Genomic DNA, 22,901 nt, shown 5'->3' on the forward strand with positions numbered 1-22,901 from the left:
CAGGTTTTGTTTCCTTTGGATAAAAGAGACAAGCAGAAACTGAGACTGCAGCAGCCGAGAAAGCTGTGGGCTCCCCTTTCTCTCTCTCTCTCTTTCTCTCTCCCCAGAAAACAACAAGTTTGAAAATCGCCTGTGACAGTGGACCCTCCAAGCCTATAGACTGCTACAGCCAGAGACCAGAGAAAGAGAGCCAACTGCAAGACTGTCTTCAAGAAAACCCTGAGCAAAGGAGAAAACCCTGAGCAAAGGAGGCCAACCACAAAGTTCACTTTGTCCAGCGAGGACTTCAGGAATACGGCTTCAGCTGAGAACTACCGATCACCTACTTCACAGACTGTGTATTTAAGTTCCATTTATTCTGGACTTTAACCCACACACCAAATCTATTTTTCCCTCTGTAATCTATTTGTGTGTGTGATTCTTGTGAATGTGTGTGTGAATGTGTAGCTTTTTTTAAAAAGTATTTTTAAATCGGGGTTAGAGTGCTAAGTATAATAAACTTACCCCTTTTTTGTTTAAACTCAAGAAAAGCTGCTCGATTGGTTCTTTCACAATCACAGTAAAGGTGAAAGATAAAACACTACAGAGGTGGTTAACACAACCACTGTTTAAAAGGAATAGACTCTGTTGCGGTCAAACGAGGAAGGGCAAGAGGGGAGCCTGAGACCTCCTCCTCACCTGGCTGTACAAGTATTTCCAGTGTTTTCGGTTAGAATGTGGAACTTGCTAACACAGTAAGTGGTTGAGGCTAGTAGCTTAGTTGCTTTCAAAGGAAACTATATGAATGTATGAGAGAAAAGGAAATAGAAAGATATGCTGAAAGGCTCAGATGAGGCAGATGGAATGGGAGGAGATGTGTAAACTATAAACACCAGCAATGAATAGTTGGGCCAAATGGCCTGTTTCTGCGCTGAATATTCTATGTTATTGCTGAAGCAGTTAATTTTATTCTTTGAGTGGGTGAGGACAGAGTCAGGTTTGGGTGTGATGGAACCACAGTCAAATATTCCACTGATACTTGAGGAATGGGCACTTGGGTAAGGTACAGGAGGTCGGACAGTGTCCTTGGAACCTGTATCTCAGTCAAAGACAGAACCTTTGAGGATGAGGGAAGCGAGAATAAGGAAAAACAAAGCTCCTGTCATGTTACGACTGACGGTGGAAGTGGTAAGCCTAAAAATTTATCCAAGATTAAGCTTAAGACAGACCTTGGAGAAATCAGTTAAAACTGGTGGGCAGCTCCTGGTACTCTCAGTATCTCTGGGCCAAAGATGTTTTCTTATTAAGTGATAAAAACAAACTCTAAAGTTACAAAAAAATCTTAAAAGTCAGGGACATCTTCAACCTCAGAATATTAAGCTGGAATGAAAAGAAATGCTTTGGAATTCTGAATTCTGAGAGGTTTTGATAAGTGAAATAGGGGAAGATGAGGAGGGGGAACTATCTTCCACTGAGTGGGCATCAGGTTGAGATCAGCACCAGAAAAACAAGAGAAAAGTAGAGAAAAGGTAGGAATGCCCGACCATAGATTCCATATTAGCTATTATAAGGGAAGGGAGTATATATTTGACAAAGAAACATTTTAAAGACTATGGGGCAAGAATTAATTGGGTAGATCTTTCAGAGAGCCAGCCTAGGTACGGTGGGCCGAATGACCTTTCTGTGCCATTAAATTCTATGATTTAAAATTCTATGACTCGTACGTTTCCACTGATATCAACACAGCACGTTGACAATAAAAGCTGAAATACAGTGTAAACTCTGAAACACATAGGGCGAAAAATCTGAAAGCCCTTGAATATGGGCATGGGGCTCACAATGTGCATTTAACCCATGCCTGTTCAAAGTAATGCAGGCAGCACGCAAACTTCGTGCTGCCTGTTCATTTCCGTGATTGTGGCATGCAGTCCAGCGCTGAATACGTTGCTGAGTGACTGCACGCCTCAGCAGGGGTGCCCAAGTTCATGCGAGGTAGCACCACTTAAAGCTGGTATGCACTACTTAAAGCCAAACTGCACCTCTTAAAGGTGAGGTGCGTTCTGGTAGCAGCCAGTACAGGAAGCTGTTGTGTAAGAGTGTCTGACCTACAGAAGAGTAAAGATGGCGCAGCATGGCAGAGAATGGGCTCCCAGGTTTTCTGATGCAGCATTCGAGATGCAGGAGGTGGACAGGGGAAGGGAGGCCCTCTTCACAAAAGGGGTCCATGAAGCCCTGCAGGCAAGCGCTTTGAAGTGAATGGGTGCGGAAAGCCATGGAGGTCAATGTGAACAGTGTCGCCCCAAGGACTTGGATGCAGTGTCGCAAAAACTTTAATGACCTCACACAAGTGGTCAAGGGCAGTGAATGCATCTTCGAATGCCATTTCCTTACAACTGTACGGCCAGTCTCAGGTACTGCTCAATTCACTACATCCGCTTCACTCACCTACCAATATTCTCTATCAAGCATAACTCATACATCACATTCATAGCTTCATCTTACCCTCACACACTTAGCATTGCTGCAAACCACAAACTCAAATCTCACAGCTTGCACACACTGTCAGCTATTCAACCATGACAGCCACATCACCCAAGACACATTGCACCACACTCACTCAAGTATATAAAGGTGTACCTGGTCCCTGATGGTTAGCTACTGCTACCTGTGGAAGCTACTGCTTCCCTCTCTCTTGCAGGACAAGGTGGCGCACAGCCACAGGTAGCAGTAGCTAACCATCAGGGACCAGGTACACCTTTATATACTTGCCCCATGGGGATGACAGTGGTTGCCATAATTGCAGCATCCCTCACGGAAGCCATGGCCAACAGTGGGGCCGAGACCATGGAAGATGACGGAATGTTCATACGTAATCCACCTTCTCACATCGCACCTCCTTCCCATCCCACAATCTCTTCTGATATGCCAGCTGCTGATAATGTAACCATGCATCTCTTACTTCCCCTCCCCCCCTACTCCCCCCACCTCTGCTCGTCACAACTCTACCCTTGTGCCTTTCTCCTTTCAGATACCCATGGCCAGGTAGTGGTGTGCGGAGCTGAAGGCCAAGAGGAGCAGGACACTGGCGATGAAGAAACACCGTCACTCAATCTCACACTCACTGTCACCAGTTCAGATACTGGCATTGTGCATAATTTAGCGGATAGCACCGAGGCAGGATCTGCATGTGACGAGTCACCAGGCATGAGTGGCCTGCAGCCAGGGTAGGGGTAAGGATAGCATGGGTGTCAGTTCACCAGAGGGCGAGGTCACACACGGGTTCTGTCGCAGAGGACTCAGATGAGAACTTCGATGGAGTGGCACACAGAAAAAGGTTGATGGGCATGCTCAATGAAATGCTGAGTGCATTGGCAGGCTTATTAGAAAGGAGCATGGAGGAGTCCGGGACCAATTTGGCACAGGATTTTGCGCAGAGTTTGGAGTCCATTCTTTCCAGCATGGAAGTAGCAACCGATTCCATCCGAGCACTTGCGGACCCAACCATGATGCACTGACGGATGTCCGATGTCTCAGTTTCCATCACAGCGCAAGCAGAAGCCACCCAATGTCTGAATATCTGAGTGCTGCACTGGGAGCTCAGACTGAGGTCAAGAAATCTCATCTTGCTGTCATGCAAGCTCAGACTGCTGCCTTCATGGCTTGCAGTCCAACAATGTGTGCTCCAGCAGATTACGAGGCTTGCTGAGATGCCCCCTCCCCCCCACCCCCACCCCCGGGGGAGTAGCAGTGGCTCCGTAGTGCACAAACTTGCTGTCCTCTCAGAATGACAGCATTCATGCTCCCCACCACTGCCACTCCACCAGTGACGCTGCTGTTGCCTATCAGCCAGCCAGCCCAGACTGCTGCTATCCATGCTGAGGTGGAGGAGTCTGAGGTCAGGCCTTCTAGGCATATAGCTGCTCAAGGTGGGCTAGTCTTCCACTAGCCATGCTGCAGCCACTGGAGTAGCACTGCACAGGAGCACTAGGCCAGGCAAAGGCTCCACAAGACAGGCACTATGGGAATGCACAAAGGTGAATAGTTGAGTTTGGTGTGGAATATTAGATGGTTTGTTGGATAACATTGGTATGGAATGGGGGTTTTGTGGTGGCTTTTATTTCAGCATTGTGGCCAAGGGAGCACTGTGATGGTTCATGACAGAGGGATTGTAAGGTGTGGGACTGTTGTACAATAGGGATTTGGGGTTATGTTCATGGGAACAGGAATCAAGAGAGGCACCCACGGAGAGCCTGGCAGGAACGTGGATGTGCTAACTGCCTCCTCCCTTCCTCCTCCCCCTGAGGTGCTGGTTGGAAGGACTGTGCTCTCATGATGGCCAGGTTGTGGAGGATACAGCAGATGACCACAGGTCAGGACACCTGCTCTGGCCAGTACTGGAGAGCTCCTCTAGAGCAAAACCATGACTTCAGCACCCCAATGGTCTGCTCATTGTTGTTTCCCATGGCAGCATGGCTCTCATTGTACACATGCTGGTCATTTGGTTGGTTTACAGAGTGGAGTTCATGAGCCAGGTGTAAAGCGGATAGCCCTTGTTGCCCTGCAGCCACCCTCTGGTTTGAGGAATTGGCTGAAAGACTGAGGGAACAGTGGACAGGCGTAGAATGAAAGCACGACTGCTGCCAGGCTAGTGAGTATTCACCAGCATGATGTGCTGAATGTGGTCGCACACCAACTGCACATTCAGCGAGCGGTATCCTTTGCAGTTGCAGTACATGTCAGCATAGAGATGTGGTGACGGCAAAGCCGTGCGTGTGCAATTGATGGCACCCTGCATCATAGTGGATTTCTCTATCCTGGCAAAGCAAGTGCACACTCCGCCTGGTTCCTTGTGTTCAGAGACAACAACACAATGAACTCTCTCCTGGCATAATGAGTGTCGCGTCTCCCATCTCTCTGATGCAGCAGTGGACAGTGAACTGGGAGATGTTAGCTATGTCCCCTGCTCCAGCATGGAAGGATCCCGATGCCAAGAAATTGAGGACTATGATCACCTTCACAGTCACTGGCAATGCTGTCCTCGCCCTACTCTGTGGCTGCAGTTTGGTTCCAAGAGGTGGCAGAGCTCTGTGAGCATCTCCTTCATAAAGCAGAGATACGTACACACTGCTCCTGTCTTAGATGAAGGTAAGAGAAGTGCTCCCATAAGATGCTTGGTGGATAAGGCCTCTTACTGAGAGTCATTCTTCCCTCTCCTCTTCTTCCCTCTGCGAGCAGCTTGTCCTCTTCTTTGCTGCATCTGCTCCATCTCCCACTGATGCTGCAGCCTTAGGGGAACTGCAACTATAGCACCCATGACTGGGAGCAAGTGCTGTGCCCAGAGCCCTTGCAGTCACAACCAATTCATCCCCCATGCACAGCACCACTTAATGCAGACTTCACCAATTGTAACCAACTCCTCAAACACCCAGCACTTCCACAATCTCAAACAGAGCCAGCAGAAAGAAATCAGCAAGTAACCTGTGTTGTTGATGATCCCATTGGTTGGGGAGCAGGAGGGTCCTTCCTGCTGCTGAACATATTTTCAGCTGTGTGAGGTTAAAAGAGGGTATTAGCTGGAATGGCGAGGTCGAAAATGGTGGTGCTGGTGTCGAGTCAGCGTTACACTGAGGTCATGATCTGCCTACTCTGAATACCTTTGGGGCACTCTCTTAATTGCCTAACCAAAATGGTGTTCACCATGCACTACATCAGTCATGGCACAGACACCATTTTCGTACCAAAACGGCACCAAAGGTGCCAAAAAACCGGGCACCGTGCAGCCCAATTTTGTGGCCGTATTGCTTGAATTGTCTGAAACTGCCAAATTTTATGCAGGCAAATCAATCTTCTTGATATCTTTTGCAGCCCTGTGAGCAATGAGTGACCATAAGCAAGCCTGTGGCAAGACCAGCCTGATGCATGTAGTGTTGTTTAGCACTCTGGTGGTACCAAGTCAATATAACAGCTTCATTGCAAGAGTGGCTACATCTCAAAACTCTTTCATTGGCTGGAAAGTGCCTTGGGAGAGCATTAGGCCGTGAAAGGCACTATATAAATGCAAGTTCTTTTTTTTTTACTTGCACAGAGGGAAAGTGCCAACATATCAAAAAAAGCACCATTTCTGCTGCTTGAATTTATCTGGACTCTATCTTCTTCTTCTTCTTTTGGGCCTCCTTATCTCGAGAGACAATGGATACGCACCTGGAGGTGGTCAGTGATTATGGAGTGACCTCTCCATGGCGCATGCCTGGGCAAATTTATGGAGGTTGAGAGTTGCCCAGTCGTCAAAACCCCCCTCTCGGCCTTTCTGGTGGGGTCCAAAGGAGTGCAGGACACGACGTTTGGCACCAGTATGGCTGCAGGAACTGCCGGAAACATGCCAAAGGTGACACATGACCGCCTACGGGGTTCCGCTCCGGATTTTCTGTTAGGGTTTACTCCCTTAGCCTTGGTCTCTGGTGCTATCTATTGATCACTGTTTGCCTCATCTTTGTGCATTCTCTAGGAAATCCTATATGTATATCATCCATCAAGGTTTTCATATTAAATCCAATTTCACATTAAATTCAATTCAAACCAAAAACCACTGGCGTTAATAGGGAGCCACACTCAATTTGTATCCAATTGTGCAGCAGAAAATGATGCACAATATGTTTCAATACTGCTTTTCACCAACTGAAGGTAAGCAGCTAAGGAGAAAAGTACTGAATAATTCTAAACACATTAGCATCATATGTTGTGGGATTGGAGAAATGTTGGGTTGAATCCAACATGATGCTAATCACTCATAGTAAACAACCCACTTCAGAGCATGAGTGTGAGAGGTGTAACCGTAAAAGACGCTTCAGAAATTTCAGATGCATGAAAAAATTATGGTTATGAATCTTTAATGGATTACCACTTGAAAGGTTTCTATCTTCCCACTTAACAATGCGTTATTTCAGTATATGTTTTTCAAGGCAATTAAAGGTCATTATCAGGATGTATTTCCAGGGTGCTGGACAGAATAACAGTGAAATATTTTACCATCATTTCCACACACAAAGTGGGCACTCATATTGCTGCTTTGCTGACTGTGTCTGTCAGTACAAAAAGTTAATAGTAAAGGGAGTGAAAAGACTAGAGAAACAGGGATTCATCGCCTTCACGTGGAAGGTTCAGGGGGGAGTAAATAGAGGTGTTCAAAATTATGAAGTGCTTTGATGAGAGTGAATAAGGAGATACCGTTTTCAAATGACTATTGGCACTGAGGTCATGCTTATAGGAGCACAATCGTGCTCGTCAGGGCATGTCATCTACGTGGAAGTCTCCAGGATGTCAAAAATGGTTTTGCCAGTGAGCTGGTAAAGAAAAAAAGAACTTGCATTTATATAGCACCTTTCCAGGACCTCAGGACCTCCCAAAGTGCTTTACAGCCAATGAAGTACTTTTGAAGCGTAGTCACTGTTGTAATGTAGGAAATGCAGCAGCCAATTTCTGCACAGCAAGCTCCCATAAACAGTAATGTGATAAAGAACAGATAATCTGTTTTAGTGATATTGGTTAAGGGACAAATCTCAGCCAGGGTAATAGGCACCTCCTCAGTAAAACACTGGCTATGTCAACCTGGAGTGGGACTTGAAGCCGTAACATTCACGACTTATAGAAAAGGGCATAACCAACTGAGCTACAGTAGGACAATGAATTAGGAAACAGATACAAGTAATCTCAAACAACAACAACAAGTTGTATTTACATAGCAGCTTTAACATAGTAAAACAACCCAAGGCACTCCACAGGAGCATTATAAAAACAAAAGTTGACTCCGAGTCACATAATGGGAGGATTAGAAAAAATCTCATGGAATGCTTGCATTAGTTGGTCAGTAGCAAAGCATGAAGATGTCAAGCCAGGATGAGCTCCAGTAGAGCCTCTGAACAGGAAATGACAGCAGTGGAAAAACGAACAGCAGTGTCCTGTTGATTCCAGGGGGACTGTGAAATGTACAGGAGAGTTTCCATCTCTTGTATTGGTCTTAAGGTCATCAGCTGCTCTCAGCTGCTTCTCTATCCAACAAAGACCATCGCCAATGAGTGTGTCGGCACCACCATCATTCATCCAACAACAACTTGTATTTACATATCGCCTTTAGTGTAGGCACTTCACTGGAGCGTTATCAAAAAAAATTTGACACTGAGCCACATAAGGTAAATTAGGGAAGGTGGCCAAAGGCTTGATGAAAGAGATAGGTTTTAGGAAAGCTCTTAAAGCCGGAGAGAGAGATAGAAATGCGGAGAGGTCTAGGGAGGGAATTCCAGAGCTTAGTGCACAGGCAGCTGAAAGCAGGGCCGCTACAGTGGAGTGAAGGAAATCAGGATGCACAAGAGGCGAGAATTGGAGGAGGGCAGAGATTGTGCCTTTCATTTTTTTTTAAAAAGGACCCATTACCAAAGTGAACAGGCAATGTTGCTCAGGTCTTGAGAATAACAGCGTGAGGCTGATTAAACTGTACAGGTGTACATTAAACGTTATTTTAAGTCAAAACACATGGCCCCACAGGTTGGAAGTAAGTCAAGGGAATTTTAGCAATCTGAGAGAATCTATTTTGGGACTGTTGATGTTGCCTGTATTTTATTTAAAGGACTGAAGCAATTGCAGTTCTGTCTGAACACAAAGTTGTTTATGTCTTTCCTTGTGTTGCCCACATTAATCTGACCTTGAACTAGGCATTTTGATTGCAGTTGCTTGGATTAATATGCAGGGCACTAAACTAAACACCAAAGCAGAGAATTAACCCTCAAAATACAACTGCTACCATGAAAAAAGCATGTATATCTAGATTTATTGCAATTACAAATGTACTGGATTTTTAGCCTAATTGCATAGCTCTTTCAAAGAGCCGACACATGCACGATGGGCTAAATGGCCTCCTTCTGTGCTGTAAGATTCGTGATAACATCACTGGTAACAATTTTACTTCAAAGAAAATGCTTTGCACCTTAGTCAGCTTTTCCCTTTAGTTGGAAAAGGCATTTTATCTGTGAAATTATTCCACCGCCATTACAGATAAGCTGCCTCAAAAATCTAATCAGTTAGCAAACAGAAGTGCATCCAATCTGTGGGTGCGTACATCTTGTTTTGAACAAGTACAGCTTTTGTTCTCACTATATAGCTTATAAAACGCCTTAGCCATCTATGTGCCATTGTACGCAAAGACAAATCAATCCCATGGGTCTACTTTCTTGCAGCCTGTGTGCATTAGTAATAAACAAATTCAAACCAGCTTTAATGCTCTCATGTTGACTGCTACACAACTTGGGATCCAGCCAGTTGTTCTATTTGTTCAAACCCTAGGGACTGCACTATTAACTGTATCTCAAACTGTGTCATGTTTAAAAATGTCTGTGGGAGCTTTTTCAGAAACAGGTCAACCTTTACGATGTGCATTAAAGATGCAAATCTGCCCAGCTGAGTCTTTTAGTTTATTTAGGTCCATGCTTCCTCAACTCGAAGAGGGATTATGCAACAGAACCAGAAGGTGTGCTCGAGCCCCATGGACATCAGCATTTTAAACTGTGGATTGTTGGAGTCTTCAAGCATTGTGAACATTACATGGATTTTACAGCACTGAAACAGGCCATTCAGCCCTACTCATATATGCTGGCATTTATGTTTCACACTCAGCTCCTCCTATCCTAACTCTCTAGGCATAATCTTCGACTCCTTTTTCCCTCATGTATCTTAACTGCATCTGTGCTGTTTGCCTAAAATAATCCATGTGGTAACAAGTTCCACAATTTCCCCACTCTCTGGGTGACGAAGTTTTGCCTGAATTCCTTATTGGATTTATTACTATCTTATATTTATGACCCCTGGCTTTAGATTTTCCCACAAGCAGAAACATTTTCTCTACATCTACCCTATCAAACCACTTCACAATATTAAAGATCTCTATTCGATCACTCCTCCGCCTTCTCTTTGCTAGAGAAAAGAGCCCATCTATAAATCAACTCTACTGGGAGTTGCCTTTCAATGAACCCATGACATTCTCATTATCAGGTTACCTTGAAACCCACAACCATCCCCCCCTCAGTAAGTATCCCAGTTAAAGTCAACTGTCTGCTAGAACTTTCTGTATCATGGTTTGTCTGAATTGGAGGCAATTTATACTGAGGTAAGTCAGTCTGGATGTCATCATTAAATAACTTTTATAGCTATTTTTTATTTCACCATATTTCCATCCTCCAGATTTGACTATTGCAATGCTCTTGGGCTGGCTTCTCACCTATCACCCTCTGTAAAACTGAGCTCATCCAAAATTCTGCTGCTTGATCCTAACTCACACCGAGTCCCATTCATCCTGTGCTCACTGATCTACATTGCCTCCCGGACTAGCAACACCTTACAGTCATAGAGTCATTTATGGCACAGAAGGCCATTTGGCCCATTGAGTCCCTGCTGGCTCTCCACGGAGCTATGCTGTCAGTCCCACTCCCTGGCTCAATCCCCGTAGCCCTGCAAGTCTATTTCTCTCAGGTGGCCATCAAACTTCCTCTTGAAGTCATTGATCGTCTCTGCTTCCACCATCCTCGTGGGCAGCAACTGCGTCAAAAAAGTGTTTCCTCATATATTTCCCCTGCATCTTTTGCCCAAAATTTTAAATCTGTGTCCCCTAGTCCTTGTATCATTTGTTAATGGGAACAGTTTTTTCTGTCTAACTTATCTAAGCCTGTCATAATCTTGTACACTTCTATTAAATTTCCCCTCAATCTCCTTTGTTCTAAGAAGAATTAACCCAGCTTTTCCAATGTAACCTTGTAACTAAAATCCTCCATCCCTGGAACCATTCTGGTAAGTCTTCTCTGCACCCTCTCAAGGGCCCTCACATCCTTCCTGAAGTGTGGTGACCAGAATTGGATGCAATACTCCAGTGGGGTCTAACCAGAGCTTTATAGAGGTTCAGCATAACCTCCATGCTTTTGTACTCAATGCCTCTATTTATAAAGCCCAAGATCCCATATTCTTTACTAACCACTCTCTCAGTATGTCCTGCCACCTTCAAAGATCGATGCACATGCACCCCAGCTCCCTCTGTTCCTGCACACTCTTTGGAACGTGCCATTGAGTATATATTGCCTCTCACTATTCCTTCTGCCAAAATGCATTACCTCACACTTGTCAGTATTAAATACCACCTCTCTGCCCATTCTGCTGGCTATCAATGTCCTGTTGCAGGTGGTTCATATCATCCTCACTGTTTGCCTCACCTCCAAGTTTGGTGTTGTCAACAAATTCTACTCTGTATTCCAAGATCCAAAAACTGTTCCCATTAACAAATGATACAAGGACTAGGGGACACAGATTTATATATAGCAAAAAAATGCAGTGGACGCTGACCCTCCTATTCCATGAGCCTCAACTTTGTTAACCAACCTTTTATGTGCTACCTTATCAAATGCTTTCTTAAAATCCAGATAAACAACATCCACCACATTCCTTTCATGAACCCTCTCTGTTATTGCATCAAAAAATTCAATGAGAGTACTCACGTATGATCTGCCTTTTACAAATCCATGCTGGCTCTCCTTATTTAAGTCGAGCCTCTCTAAATCTTGACTTTAAAATTCTCATCCTTGTTTTCATATCCCTTCATGGCCTCACCTCCCCCATCTCTATAATCTCCTCCACACCCACAACCCTCTGAGATCTCAGTGCTCCTCTAATTCTGGCCTCTTGAGCACCCCAATTTTAATGGCTTCACCATCAGCAGCCATGCCTTCAGTTGCCAAGGCCCTAAGCTCTGGAATTCCCTCCCTAAAACTCTCCATCTGTCTACCCCTCTCTCCACCCTGAAGTCACTCCTTAAAATCTGCCTCCTTTAAACTTGTGAATGGCTAAATCTTGCAAACATATCACAAAGCAGTGATTTTAGAAGAGAAAAGTCAAAATGGACTCAAAATATTTAATCCCAAAGGACAGGTAATATCAGAACAACTGGCTCATCCTTTTATTCAATAGGTGCCTAAACATGCAGAACATTCAGGGTAGGGAGCGGACAAGTTCCGTTTTGTTTTCAAGCTCCAGTTTAGTCTACTGAAGCTTCCTCAACCCTGGGCGAACACCACCACCCACCTCCCCCTCCCCACCTTGATATCAATCATTTCCAATCAGGATGCAATGGCCCTGAAATTCAGGAGGGCTTCTCCCAGTCTCCTTCTGTAACTGGAGGGAACCCTCGAAATAAAAAGACCAAACTTTCAGGCCTATTTTGTTTTTTAAGATATGTGCATCAACATTGCCTCAGTTTCTGTTGTCAATAAAGCCTCAACCCCAGGATTCAGAAGCTCCTCATTAATTAGCGCTACATTTCTGTGTCTTTTCTACCTTTCTTATCCGACAATATCGTATCCTAGATCACTTGTATCCTTTTTAACATCTTATTGAGCAGATAGGGTTCCTGTAGGAGCTGGCTGTTGCCCTACAGGCAACTGTTGGAGCTCTGACATGCCCATCTAATCCCTGATTACATCAGAGTGCTCTCCCTACTCATGTTGAAGATATTTGTCTAATGGCGTCTTCATGTGTTGTCTCAATTGCCAAGCAAAGTTATGCAACCTACCACAAAACACACGTCTGCTGTGGCACATGAGTAGCAATCTTGTCTCTGCAACTGGAAAGTCATGGATTCAACAACCACTCCAGAGACTTAAGCACAAAATCTAGACTGATACTTCAGTGCAGTGCTATTGGCACTGCTGTCTTTTAGACGAGATGCTCAACTGAAACCCTGTCTCAGTTTCTTACATTTCAACCATGACTACACTTCTAAAGCACTTAGAAACACAGGAAATGTATGGCACAGAAGAAGGTCAGCCAAAAAAAATCTAGCCGTGCCTAATCCTGCTGTTGATCCGTAGTTCCACAGGTAACAGCACGTCATGCATGTCCAAGTGTTTTTTAAATGTAGTGAGGTTTCTGCCTCTACCATCCTTTCAGGAAGTGAGTTCCAGACCCCTCACACCCTCTGAACGGAAAACAATTCTCCTCAACTCTCTTCTGATCCTTTAGCCAATTACCTTAAATCTATGCACCCTGGTTATTGACCTCTCTGCTAAGGGAAATAGGTCCTTCCTATCCACAATATCTAGGCCCCTCATAATTTTATGCACCTCAATTAAATCTCCCCTGGCCCTCTTCTGTTCCAAAGAAAACAACCCCAGCCTATCCAATCTTTCCTCATGGCTAAAATTCTCCATTCCTAGCAACATCCTCGCCAATCTCCTATGTACCCTCTCTACTGCGATCACATCATTCCAGTAATGCTATGACCACAATGTTACACAGTACACTAGCTATGGCCTAACTTATGTGGCTGTCACGTGCTTTGGGGCATCCTGAGATTGTGAAAGTCACTATAGAAATGCAAATCTTTCTTTTTTACAGGCTGTTCACATCACTAAGACTCTGGCTGCTCTGTATAACCTCATTGTATTTCTGCTCAGGTGCTAATACTGGATTTATCAAATGGGTCATGAGCCAGGGATCCAGTGAAGAGGCATGGTCCACCAACAGCAAATCCAAGTGGAAACTGTCGGAAGTATTGACACGTTCTCCCTCTGCAACTGTGGACTGCAGCCTGTGACATTACTCCCTGAATTTGTCTGCTATGACTCAGGGACACAACATTTCAGGGCTGCACTCACCTGGACAGCCAATAACAGAGCTGTCCTTATCCTTGAAGTGGTTTCAAGGGCTGGCTGCCAGGGACTGCCAGAAATCGTCAAGCCAGAGATTGATAGATTTTTGATGGTTGAGGGTATTGAGGGATATGGAATAAAGGCAGGTAAACGGATTTGAGGTACAGTTCAGCCATGATCTATCTGAATGTGGAACGGTTGCGAGAGGGTGAACTGCTGTTCCTATTAAGATTTTCTTCTCTCTATCCCTTTTATGAAGGCCGTTAAAAGCATTACCAAATAAGGATGTAAGAGGTCAGTTTGTTCAAATGACTCCTCGAACCACAAAACCATAGAAAAGTTACGGCATAGAAAGAGGCCATTCAACCCATCATGTCTGCACCGGCTGAAAAAAATAGCCGCCCATTCTAATCCCACCTTCCAACACCTTGCAGGTAGCCTTGCAGGTTACAGCACTTCAGGTGCAGGTGCCTCCTAAATGACTAGCTACTGTGATTTTGAAATTTTACTTAAGTCTGCACATGACAGGTGATGGCAACTGTGGCATTAGCTGAGCAGAACTTAATTACAAGGCTTGAAAGCTTGGAGTAGGTTTTGCTTCCTGAAAGCAAGCTGGTAATACCAAGTAATAATAATAAAAGCAAAATGCTGTGAAGCTGGAAATCTGAAATAAAAACAAGAAATGCTGGAAATACTCAGCAGGTCTGGCAACATCTGTGCAGAGAGAAGCAGAGTTAACGTTTCAGGTCAGTGACCCTTCTTCGGAACCAAGTAACCATGTCTATTATCACAATTTACGATAACAACCTAACTCTCCATCATTTTCCAATAAAGATTTGGGGATGTTGATGACTTCATGACTGCTTTCTGCCTGAAATCTGGATTTAAATCTAGCCCAGGTACATTGAATGAATGTTTCCTCCACTAATGACTCAGATATAACTGTTCCTAGGCAAGTGATAGCAAATGCAATTCCATATTTGGTCAATCTCACTATAATGAGTCATATGTTGGGTGATGTGGGAGGTCAAAACACTACACAATTTTAAATAAGGGGACATTTAAGGTGAAGACACAATGTTGGAGTTGAGCGAGCTCTGCCCAGTTTCGGGGGTGATGAAAACTACTGATCATTGTTTGGCACCATTCCACTCCTGTTAATGTATTTGTTTCTAAATTTAAAATTCTCTTCTGGTGAAGTCTCTTGCTCACCTTTCCCATTTCAGGTACTGAATTTTCTTGGGCCAGCTGCAGTACATGCAGCCACTGAGCAAAGCCTCCTCCCCGTTCGAACACAACCAACGTGTCTTAAATCCATCCTCCGAAGAACACCCTCAATTGCGCTAAGGCAGCGTCATTCCCCACATTAGCCAACTCTGTCAGCCTCATGGAGTCCAAATCACAGTTTGGTGCCAATTTAGGGCAACTTTGGGCTGTGGCCAAACACTCAATAGGAAACACAAGGGATCCCTACCATCAGCAAGAAGGGGATCTTCATCACATTAATCCCGAGGTCAAGGGGAAATGTCAACACCCACTGTGCAATTCAGTGTCCCTATTCATTTTTTTAAATGCCGGGCACTTAGTATATCAGGGGACATGAGCAGCCATTTCCATTAACCTTCCTTTGGACTTTACTGAACTCAATTACATAGAACATACATCACAGAAACAGGCCATTTGGCCCAACTGGGCCATGTCTGTGTTTACGCTCCACATGAGCCTCCTCTCACTGAGTTTCATCTAACCCTGTCAGCATAACCTTCTATCAAGACTGTCTTTTTCTGAGAACTCTTACAAGATCAATTGCACTTACTTTCACTGTTATTACTCTAGTTTGGACTTCAGGTGGAGCTTCCATTTCATCTGTATTCCCGAAGAAGATGTCATAGTTTTCCAGCAGTGTGGCCACGAGCTTGTTGGAAATATTTTGTTCCTTTATTCCTTCAAATCCTGGGGAAACGCTGAAAAAGGAAATGTTACAATACAGAACAGAACTCTGATTATCTGGCACAATACTTCTCCAAACTAACCTGTTAACTGAACTGACAGGATGCTCCTTTTGTGTATAATTATCATCGCCACATTGCATGTCAGTTTGTCAACTGAATTAATATTGCTTATTGCAATACACCATTTGAAGTAATACACAGTTAATTAAATTATTCATTTATCAGAATAATCATGCTTCCTAAATTATTACAGTAACCACATCTCCCTGTATCCAAGATATGCTATAGCCTGCGGTGAAATAAATGCCTATCTCACTGCATTTCGATCACACTGCAAACAATAACACTTCAGTTCAAATCATGTGATTCAATCACAAGACCCTGCCATCGCCATGACAACTGTTGTCAGCAAGCAAAGACTATCCACCAAAAAAAACCATTCCCACAAACTCATCCATGTAAAACGGCTTAGCCATTTCTGCTGGTACTTCTGTGTACAGATGATGGAGCTACTACAACTGGTTCTCTACAATGGGTTAATTTTAAAGGAATACACTAACTTGCATTTATATCCTGTCGCTAAGGTAGTAAAACGTCCCAAAGTGCTTCACAGGAGCGTAATCAGATAAAAATTGACACCAATCCAGAGGAGATATTAAGACAAGTGACCAAAGGTATGTTTTAGGGTGTGCCTTAAAGGTGGAGAGAGAGGCGGAGAGGTTTAGAGAAGGAATTCCACAGCTTTGGAACCAGGTACCACTGCCAATGATGGGCAAATGGTGCGGGGGAAGCACATGAAGCTCGAATTGGAGGAATGCAGGGTTCTCAAAGGGATGTGGAATTGGCAGATGAAACAGATATAGGATGGAGTGAGGCCTTAGGGGGATTTGAGAATTTTAAGAATTAGGGCAAAGCCGGACCAGGAGCCAATGTAGGTCAGCGAGCAGAGAGGTGATAGTGACTGGGGCTTGGTGCGAGTTAGGATTATGAGCAGCCTATGTTTATGGCGGGTCGAAGGAGGTGGAGCCAGCCAGGACAGCAATGGAATAGACAAGTCTTAATACACCAAGATAAATTCTGTAATAGGCTTACCCTAAACCCAACTTAGCATTTGTGCAATACCTAATTAGTAAGCATTAGGCTTCAGATCAGAACACTGCTTTTCCTGTTTTGCTCTGCTATCTCACACTCAGTAATAGCTGGCTGCATCAATAAAATAATTAATTATGGTGCAGTGGGTTCCCTGCTGTTATAGATATCTAATTGATCTGCCATGGTGTTGCACAGTTAAGGTAAGACCGGGACAGAATTTTTGGGCCCTACTGAGATCGGGAATAGAGGTGGATGAGGCCCAATCCTGCTCTCGGTGCCAGCTCATTTAGGGGAGGAGATTTTGGGGCCCAGCAGGGCTGTCACACACTGCCCCCCATCCCCCCCCACACAGGGTGGGTAGCCAATTAGGCTCATTAAGAGCCTTATTAACCACGGTGAAAGGAGGCCGACTAGGATTTTCCAGTCAGCCTCCAGATTCCTGACGCGACGGGCAGGGATGGGGGGTAACTGCCTGGAACTGGGCACACGGTGGCAGGCTGGAAGGGACCAACACTCCAGGCAGGCCTGCAGGCCCTCTCTGCCTGCCTAGGTGTGGGTGGTCCCATAGGAGGCCCTGTAGAGGGTCTCCTCCCCACCCCACCCCACCCTACAAGCTGGCTGCTTTTTCTGTTTATTTGAATTTTAAAAAAGGTTGGTGAGAGGGAACCTTCATGTTGAAGCACCCTTTCAGTTACTTACCATTCATTGCAGCCAGCTGCTCCTCTCAAGCTGGAAGGCTTCTGATTGGCCCTCCAGCTTCGAGAGCCTGGATGCTGCCCTTAATTGGACAGGGAACCTGTCTCCATGCCAAATAAGCTGGGGCGGGGGGAGGTCAAAATCCCTAAGAGTGACTGTTTTCTCCCAGGGGTGGGTTCAGGACCCAGAAACAATCCCGACTCCTGTTTCCCACCACCAAAGCGAAAATTACACCCCATGTGTTGTCTTCGGGTTAAGTGGAGTTAGAGCCAAAATTTGGTCCATTATTTTAAAGGAATTTCTGCCTTATCTCTGAGGGTTTCCACTAATCTCCTGCCAAGAGATGGGGAGAAGGCACATCCTTATTTTTATATAACTTTTTAAATAAAATTCCAATTTCCACATTTATAAAGGAAAGTGCCTATGTGGAGTTTGCAAGTTCTCCCTGTGTTTGCGTGGGTTTCCTCCGGGTGCTCCGGTTTCCTCCCACATGCCAAAGACTTGCAGGTTGATAGGTTAATTGGCCATTATAAATTGCCCCTAGTATAGGTAGGTGGTAGGGAAATATATAGGGACAGGTGGGGATGTGATAGGAATATGGGATTAATGTAGGATTAGTATAAATGGGTGGTTGATGGTCGGCACAGACTCGGTGGGCCGAAGGGCCTGTTTCAGTGCAGTATCTCTAAAAAAAAAACTTGTCACGCTGTAATTGCATCCTCCTGCCAGAGGTGATGCTACATCACCTCCACTGGGAAGGGAAGGTGTAATTACTATGTGACAAGTTTACAGATACATTACAAATGTGGACGCAGTAATTTACAATCAGAAAAGATGGCAGGGAGTGGCTGTATGATATTTAATATATTTAAGATCATCACTGTGTGTTGGGTGGGTGAAGCTGCTCTCTGTTTATTAAGTAATGCAGGGCACTTCAAGGATAATTTTCTGAGATGCTGTCTGCTGCAGATTGGAAATCTGGGCACGTGATCCCCATGATTCTCACAATTTTAATTTTAATGTTTGAAAAATTGTGGGCATTTCTTGTTCCTTCCATGGCTGATCAATACATCAACTTCATTTACCTACCTTTGCTCCGTTACCCTTGATACTCTTACCTAACAAAAATCTACCAATCACAGTCTTGAAAGCTTCAATTGACCCAGAATCCACAGCCTTTTGGTGGAGCAAGTTTCAGATTTCCACTAGCCTTTTTGCTAAAAAGTGATTCCTCATTTCACTCCTGAATGGCCCAGCTCTAATTTTAAGATTATGCCCCCTCGTTTTTGATTTCTCCCACCAGAGGAAACAGTTTCTCTGTAGTGATCCCACTGAGTCCCTTTATTATTTCATATTTACAAGTCAGCTTCAGCTTACTCGGATATTAATGGTGGGTCATTATCTTTATCTCCCTTTTGCTTCGCAACGAAATAACCAGGTAATGCCAGGTGATAACAGCACTCCTTATTAAACAGATAACCTTCATTCCAGCAACATATCATCTCCACTCGCAACGGTAACAGGAGCACCAGAATCAGTTTGGTGAAGCAGCTCACACACAGTGCAAGCCCACAGTAAAGAGTAATCAGCAAGGTGTCAACTGTGTCTCAGAAGCTCTGGAGTAGGGCTCAAAAGAACATCCTTCTGACTCAGAGACTTGAGCACATAATCCAGGCTAACACTACTGGGGGAGGTGCCGTGTTTCCAATGAGATATAAGAACATAGCAACATAGGAACAGGAGACGGCCATTCAGCCCATCGAGCCTGCCCTACCATTCAATACGATCATGGTCGATCATCCTCTTCAATGTCCTTTTCCCACACTATCCTCATATCCCCTTATGTCATTGGTATTTAGAAATCTGTCAATCTCTGCTTTAAACATACTCAATGACTGAGCTTCCACAGCCCTCTGGGGTAGAGAATTCCAAAGATTCACAACCCTCTGAGTAAAGACATTTCTCCTCACCTCTGTCCTAAGTGGCTTCCACCTTATTTTGAAATTGTGTCCCCTGGTTCTAGACTCCCCAACCTGGGGAAGCATCTTACCTGCATCTACCCTGTCTATCCCTTTAAGTATTTTGTAGGTTTCAATGAGATCACCTCTCATTCTTCGAAAATCTAGAGAATACAGGCCCCGCTTCCCAAATCTCTCCTCATAGGACAGTCCCGTCATCCCGGGAACAAGTCTGGTAAACCTTCATTACACTCCCTCTATGGCAACAATATCCTTCCTGAGGTAAGAGGACCAAAACTGCACACAGTATTCCAGGTGCCGTCTAACCAAGATTCTATACAAATGAAGCAAGACTTCACTACTCATTAAACCGAGAGGACCCATCTGCCCTCTCAGCTGAATACAAAAGATTCCATGGCAATATTTCGAAGAATGATGTCCTGGCTAATATTTATCCCTCAACCAATATTACTAAAACAGATTATCTAACCACTATATCATTATGAGAGCTTGCTGTGCACAAAATGGCTGCTGTATTTCCTACATTGCAACAGTAATGAAGTACACATCAATTGTAAAGTGCTTTGTGATGTCCAAAGGTTGTGAAAGGCACTAAATAAATGCTAGCAATGCCAAAATTAGCTTTCAACAAATGCTTTCCAGGTTCAATTCCTGTGTTTCCTTTCGGCAGTCCATCGCTTTTATTAAATGCTGTTTAATTCTTTCTCTCCAGGTACATTTGCCAAGCTGAAATCTCTAAGGGGAAAATGTATTCCACTGCTAGAGGATGCGATTTGTCTGCACAATCGAATGAAGGAGGTAAGATGTTTTTAAAAACCAGGTGCATCGAAAGTAATGTGAGCTTTGCTGGTTATAATGAACAGGAATATTCATTTGTCCAGATATTTCTTTGCTTTAGTTAACTATCGTTTCAGAAAGAGATCAATTTGCCATGATTTAACTGTGTCTGATTACAACATTTCTCTGCCAAATGAAGCTGATTGTACTTCAGTAGGGGGAGATGGTGGTGTCCTGGTAATGTCATGGAACTAGTAATCTAGAGATCCAGGCTAATACACTGGGGACATGAGTTCAAATCCCACCATGGCAGCTGGTGGAATTTAAATTCAATTAATTATTAAACATTCTGGAACTGAAAGCTAGTCTCAGTAATGGTGCGATGAAACTATCATTGATTGTTGTGAAAGCCCATCTGGTTCACTAATGTCATTTAGAGAAGGAAATCTGCCGACCTTACCTGGTCTGGCCTACATGTAACTCCAGACACACGGAAATGTGGTTGACTCTTAAGTGCCCTCTGAAATGGCCATTCAGTTTTCAAGGGATGAGGGATGGGCAACAAATGCTGGCATTGCCAGTGATGCCCACATCCCATGAAAGAATGAAATAACACTGGCAAGTTGTGGCTCTGTTGGCAGTACTGTCACATCTGAGTCAAAAGGTTGGGGATTCAAGTCCCACTCCAGAGACTTGAGCTCAAAGGTCTAGACTGATATTCCAATGCAGTATTGAGGAAGTGCTGCTCTGTTGGATGTGCTGTCTCTTGGATGACAAGTTAATTGAGGCCTGCTTGAATACATATAACAGATCCCATGGCAGTATTTTAAAGAAGAACAGGGAGATTATCCCCAGTATCCAACCAATATTTATCCCTCAATCAATGTCATTAAGAAAAAACAGATTATCTGGTCATCATCACATTGCTGCTTGTGAGAGCTTGCTGTGCATAATTTGGCTGTTGTCTTTCCTACATTACAACAGACTACACTCAAAAATTGTCTGTAAAGCGCTTTGGGACATCCTGAGGTCATGAAAGACGCGATATAAATGCAAGCCTTTCTTCCTTTCGAATGAAAAGTTGAACTTTACTGCTTCTGGATTCTGAGCTTCTAATCAGCCAGCTAACTGCAGCTTGCGCATTCACAACTTACAAGTAAACATCATATCGGAAGTCATTCGGATGGCTGATTGGAAAAAAAGCCTGATAAAGAACTACACGGATGTGTTTTGTTTAGGTAGGTGCTCACTGACAGTCTCCTGTTCTGCTGGACCCAAAATAAATTCAATGGGACAAATGAGGTCAGGTTGCCTAATTTGTTTGTAGGCCTGCATCTATCACTGGTTCAGCAAAGCTCAGACCCTGTTTGAATGCCCGAAATGAAAAGTAAGCAATATCAAAGTAAAATATTAAACAAAAGCTCCCTTACAGTTAATTATTTTTCTCCAGTGGAATACAATGAACAATGGCAAAATACTGAACTCTTACAGACATACTGGGAACATACTAATTATGGAATTCATGATTAAATAGGGAGAGAAGTTCACGGATTCTATTTCTGTACGAAATTTAATAGATTATTCTTTCAATTACTGAAGTGATTAATGAAATATTCAGAACTGGAATATGGTTTGCTTTTTATCACCATGGCAACATGTACCTCAGCTGGAAGGTTTGTGTTTCGTGGAGCTGGGAGAGGAGGGGGAACAGTCTGAGCAGAGACAAATCACCTCCCTATAAGGGGAGAGAGAGGTGAAACTAAAGGTCAAGTTAAGGTTTTAAAAAAGGTAATAAAATAAAATAACTTACAAAAGTACAGTAGGGTAAATTCTGTGAGGCTCTGTTTCTGGCATGAAGCCTCACTATGTGGGAGTACTGCGCATGGAATTGGTCCTATGCTGTTAACTGAACTATGTGCCACTCCCACTCTCACCGAGAGGTTCCACATGGAGGGAGATGGAGACTCAGAATACTTATCCTTACATTTGTTAATAAACAAAAGATGATTCAGCCTGTGTGGTGCCGAGATATTCAGGCCAAGAAGGTGATACCCCAGTCTTTGTCAAGGTAGCTGATCTGAATCTTGGTGGTGATCGAGCAGCTACTAGTGATCCCAGGCCTCTGGACTAGGAAGAGAACGATAAGCCAGGGATCCCAATTTCCATCTAGTGGCCCCAGCTGGCCAATGCTTGTGTGTGGCTGACAACCAGGTGAGAGAATCAGGGTGACAGTGAGGTCCTACGAACATGGAGCATGTATATAATGTGATACCTTTTCTCGGACCTGCACCTTTACACGGTGAGAAGGCTTACCTGCTCCTATCATCTTAAGAGCTACGCTGGCAGCGGTTTCACTCCAAGTCAGGCCAACCAAGCCAGACAGGTCTCAAGGCAGGAGCCAGACTAAAGGCAGATAGAGAGTTGTGAGTCCCATAGACAACCCAGAGGTAAGAGGATTCTGTTATGGACTTGTAAATACAAACATCAACTGTGGAGAACCAATATTTGCCCAAAGTAAAGCAAGGTGATACACTAATTGGAATCAAAAATCTTCCTCTGGACAGAGAGTAGTGGAAGAAATAGGTTGCCTTATCAAGGCACATGATAGTCCAACTAACTGATGTAATGTGATGACTGGTTGAGTACTTTGTTAAACAGAAGCAGCACTCAAAAGCCACAGTTCATCTTGATAATTTTGTTCATGAGGAGTTATTGTCATAGCTATGGCATTTTCCAAGAGGCTGGATCTC

General features: G+C 44.1%; 1 protein-coding gene across 5 annotated transcripts in view; it reads right to left on the bottom strand.

Annotated features, from left to right (window-relative positions):
• Window positions 1-22,901, bottom strand: part of fam13a (family with sequence similarity 13 member A) — a 256,398-nt gene that overhangs the window by 129,470 nt on the left and 104,027 nt on the right. For all 5 annotated transcript variants that reach the window (XM_068045839.1, XM_068045833.1, XM_068045834.1 and 2 more), the window contains one exon: window positions 15,472-15,619. In XM_068045839.1, the coding sequence (XP_067901940.1) occupies window positions 15,472-15,619 (148 nt within the window). The remainder of the gene's footprint in view (window positions 1-15,471; window positions 15,620-22,901) is intronic.

The sequence above is a fragment of the Heterodontus francisci genome, chromosome 1 (assembly GCF_036365525.1).
Source record: "Heterodontus francisci isolate sHetFra1 chromosome 1, sHetFra1.hap1, whole genome shotgun sequence".
Classification (NCBI taxonomy): domain Eukaryota; kingdom Metazoa; phylum Chordata; class Chondrichthyes; order Heterodontiformes; family Heterodontidae; genus Heterodontus; species Heterodontus francisci.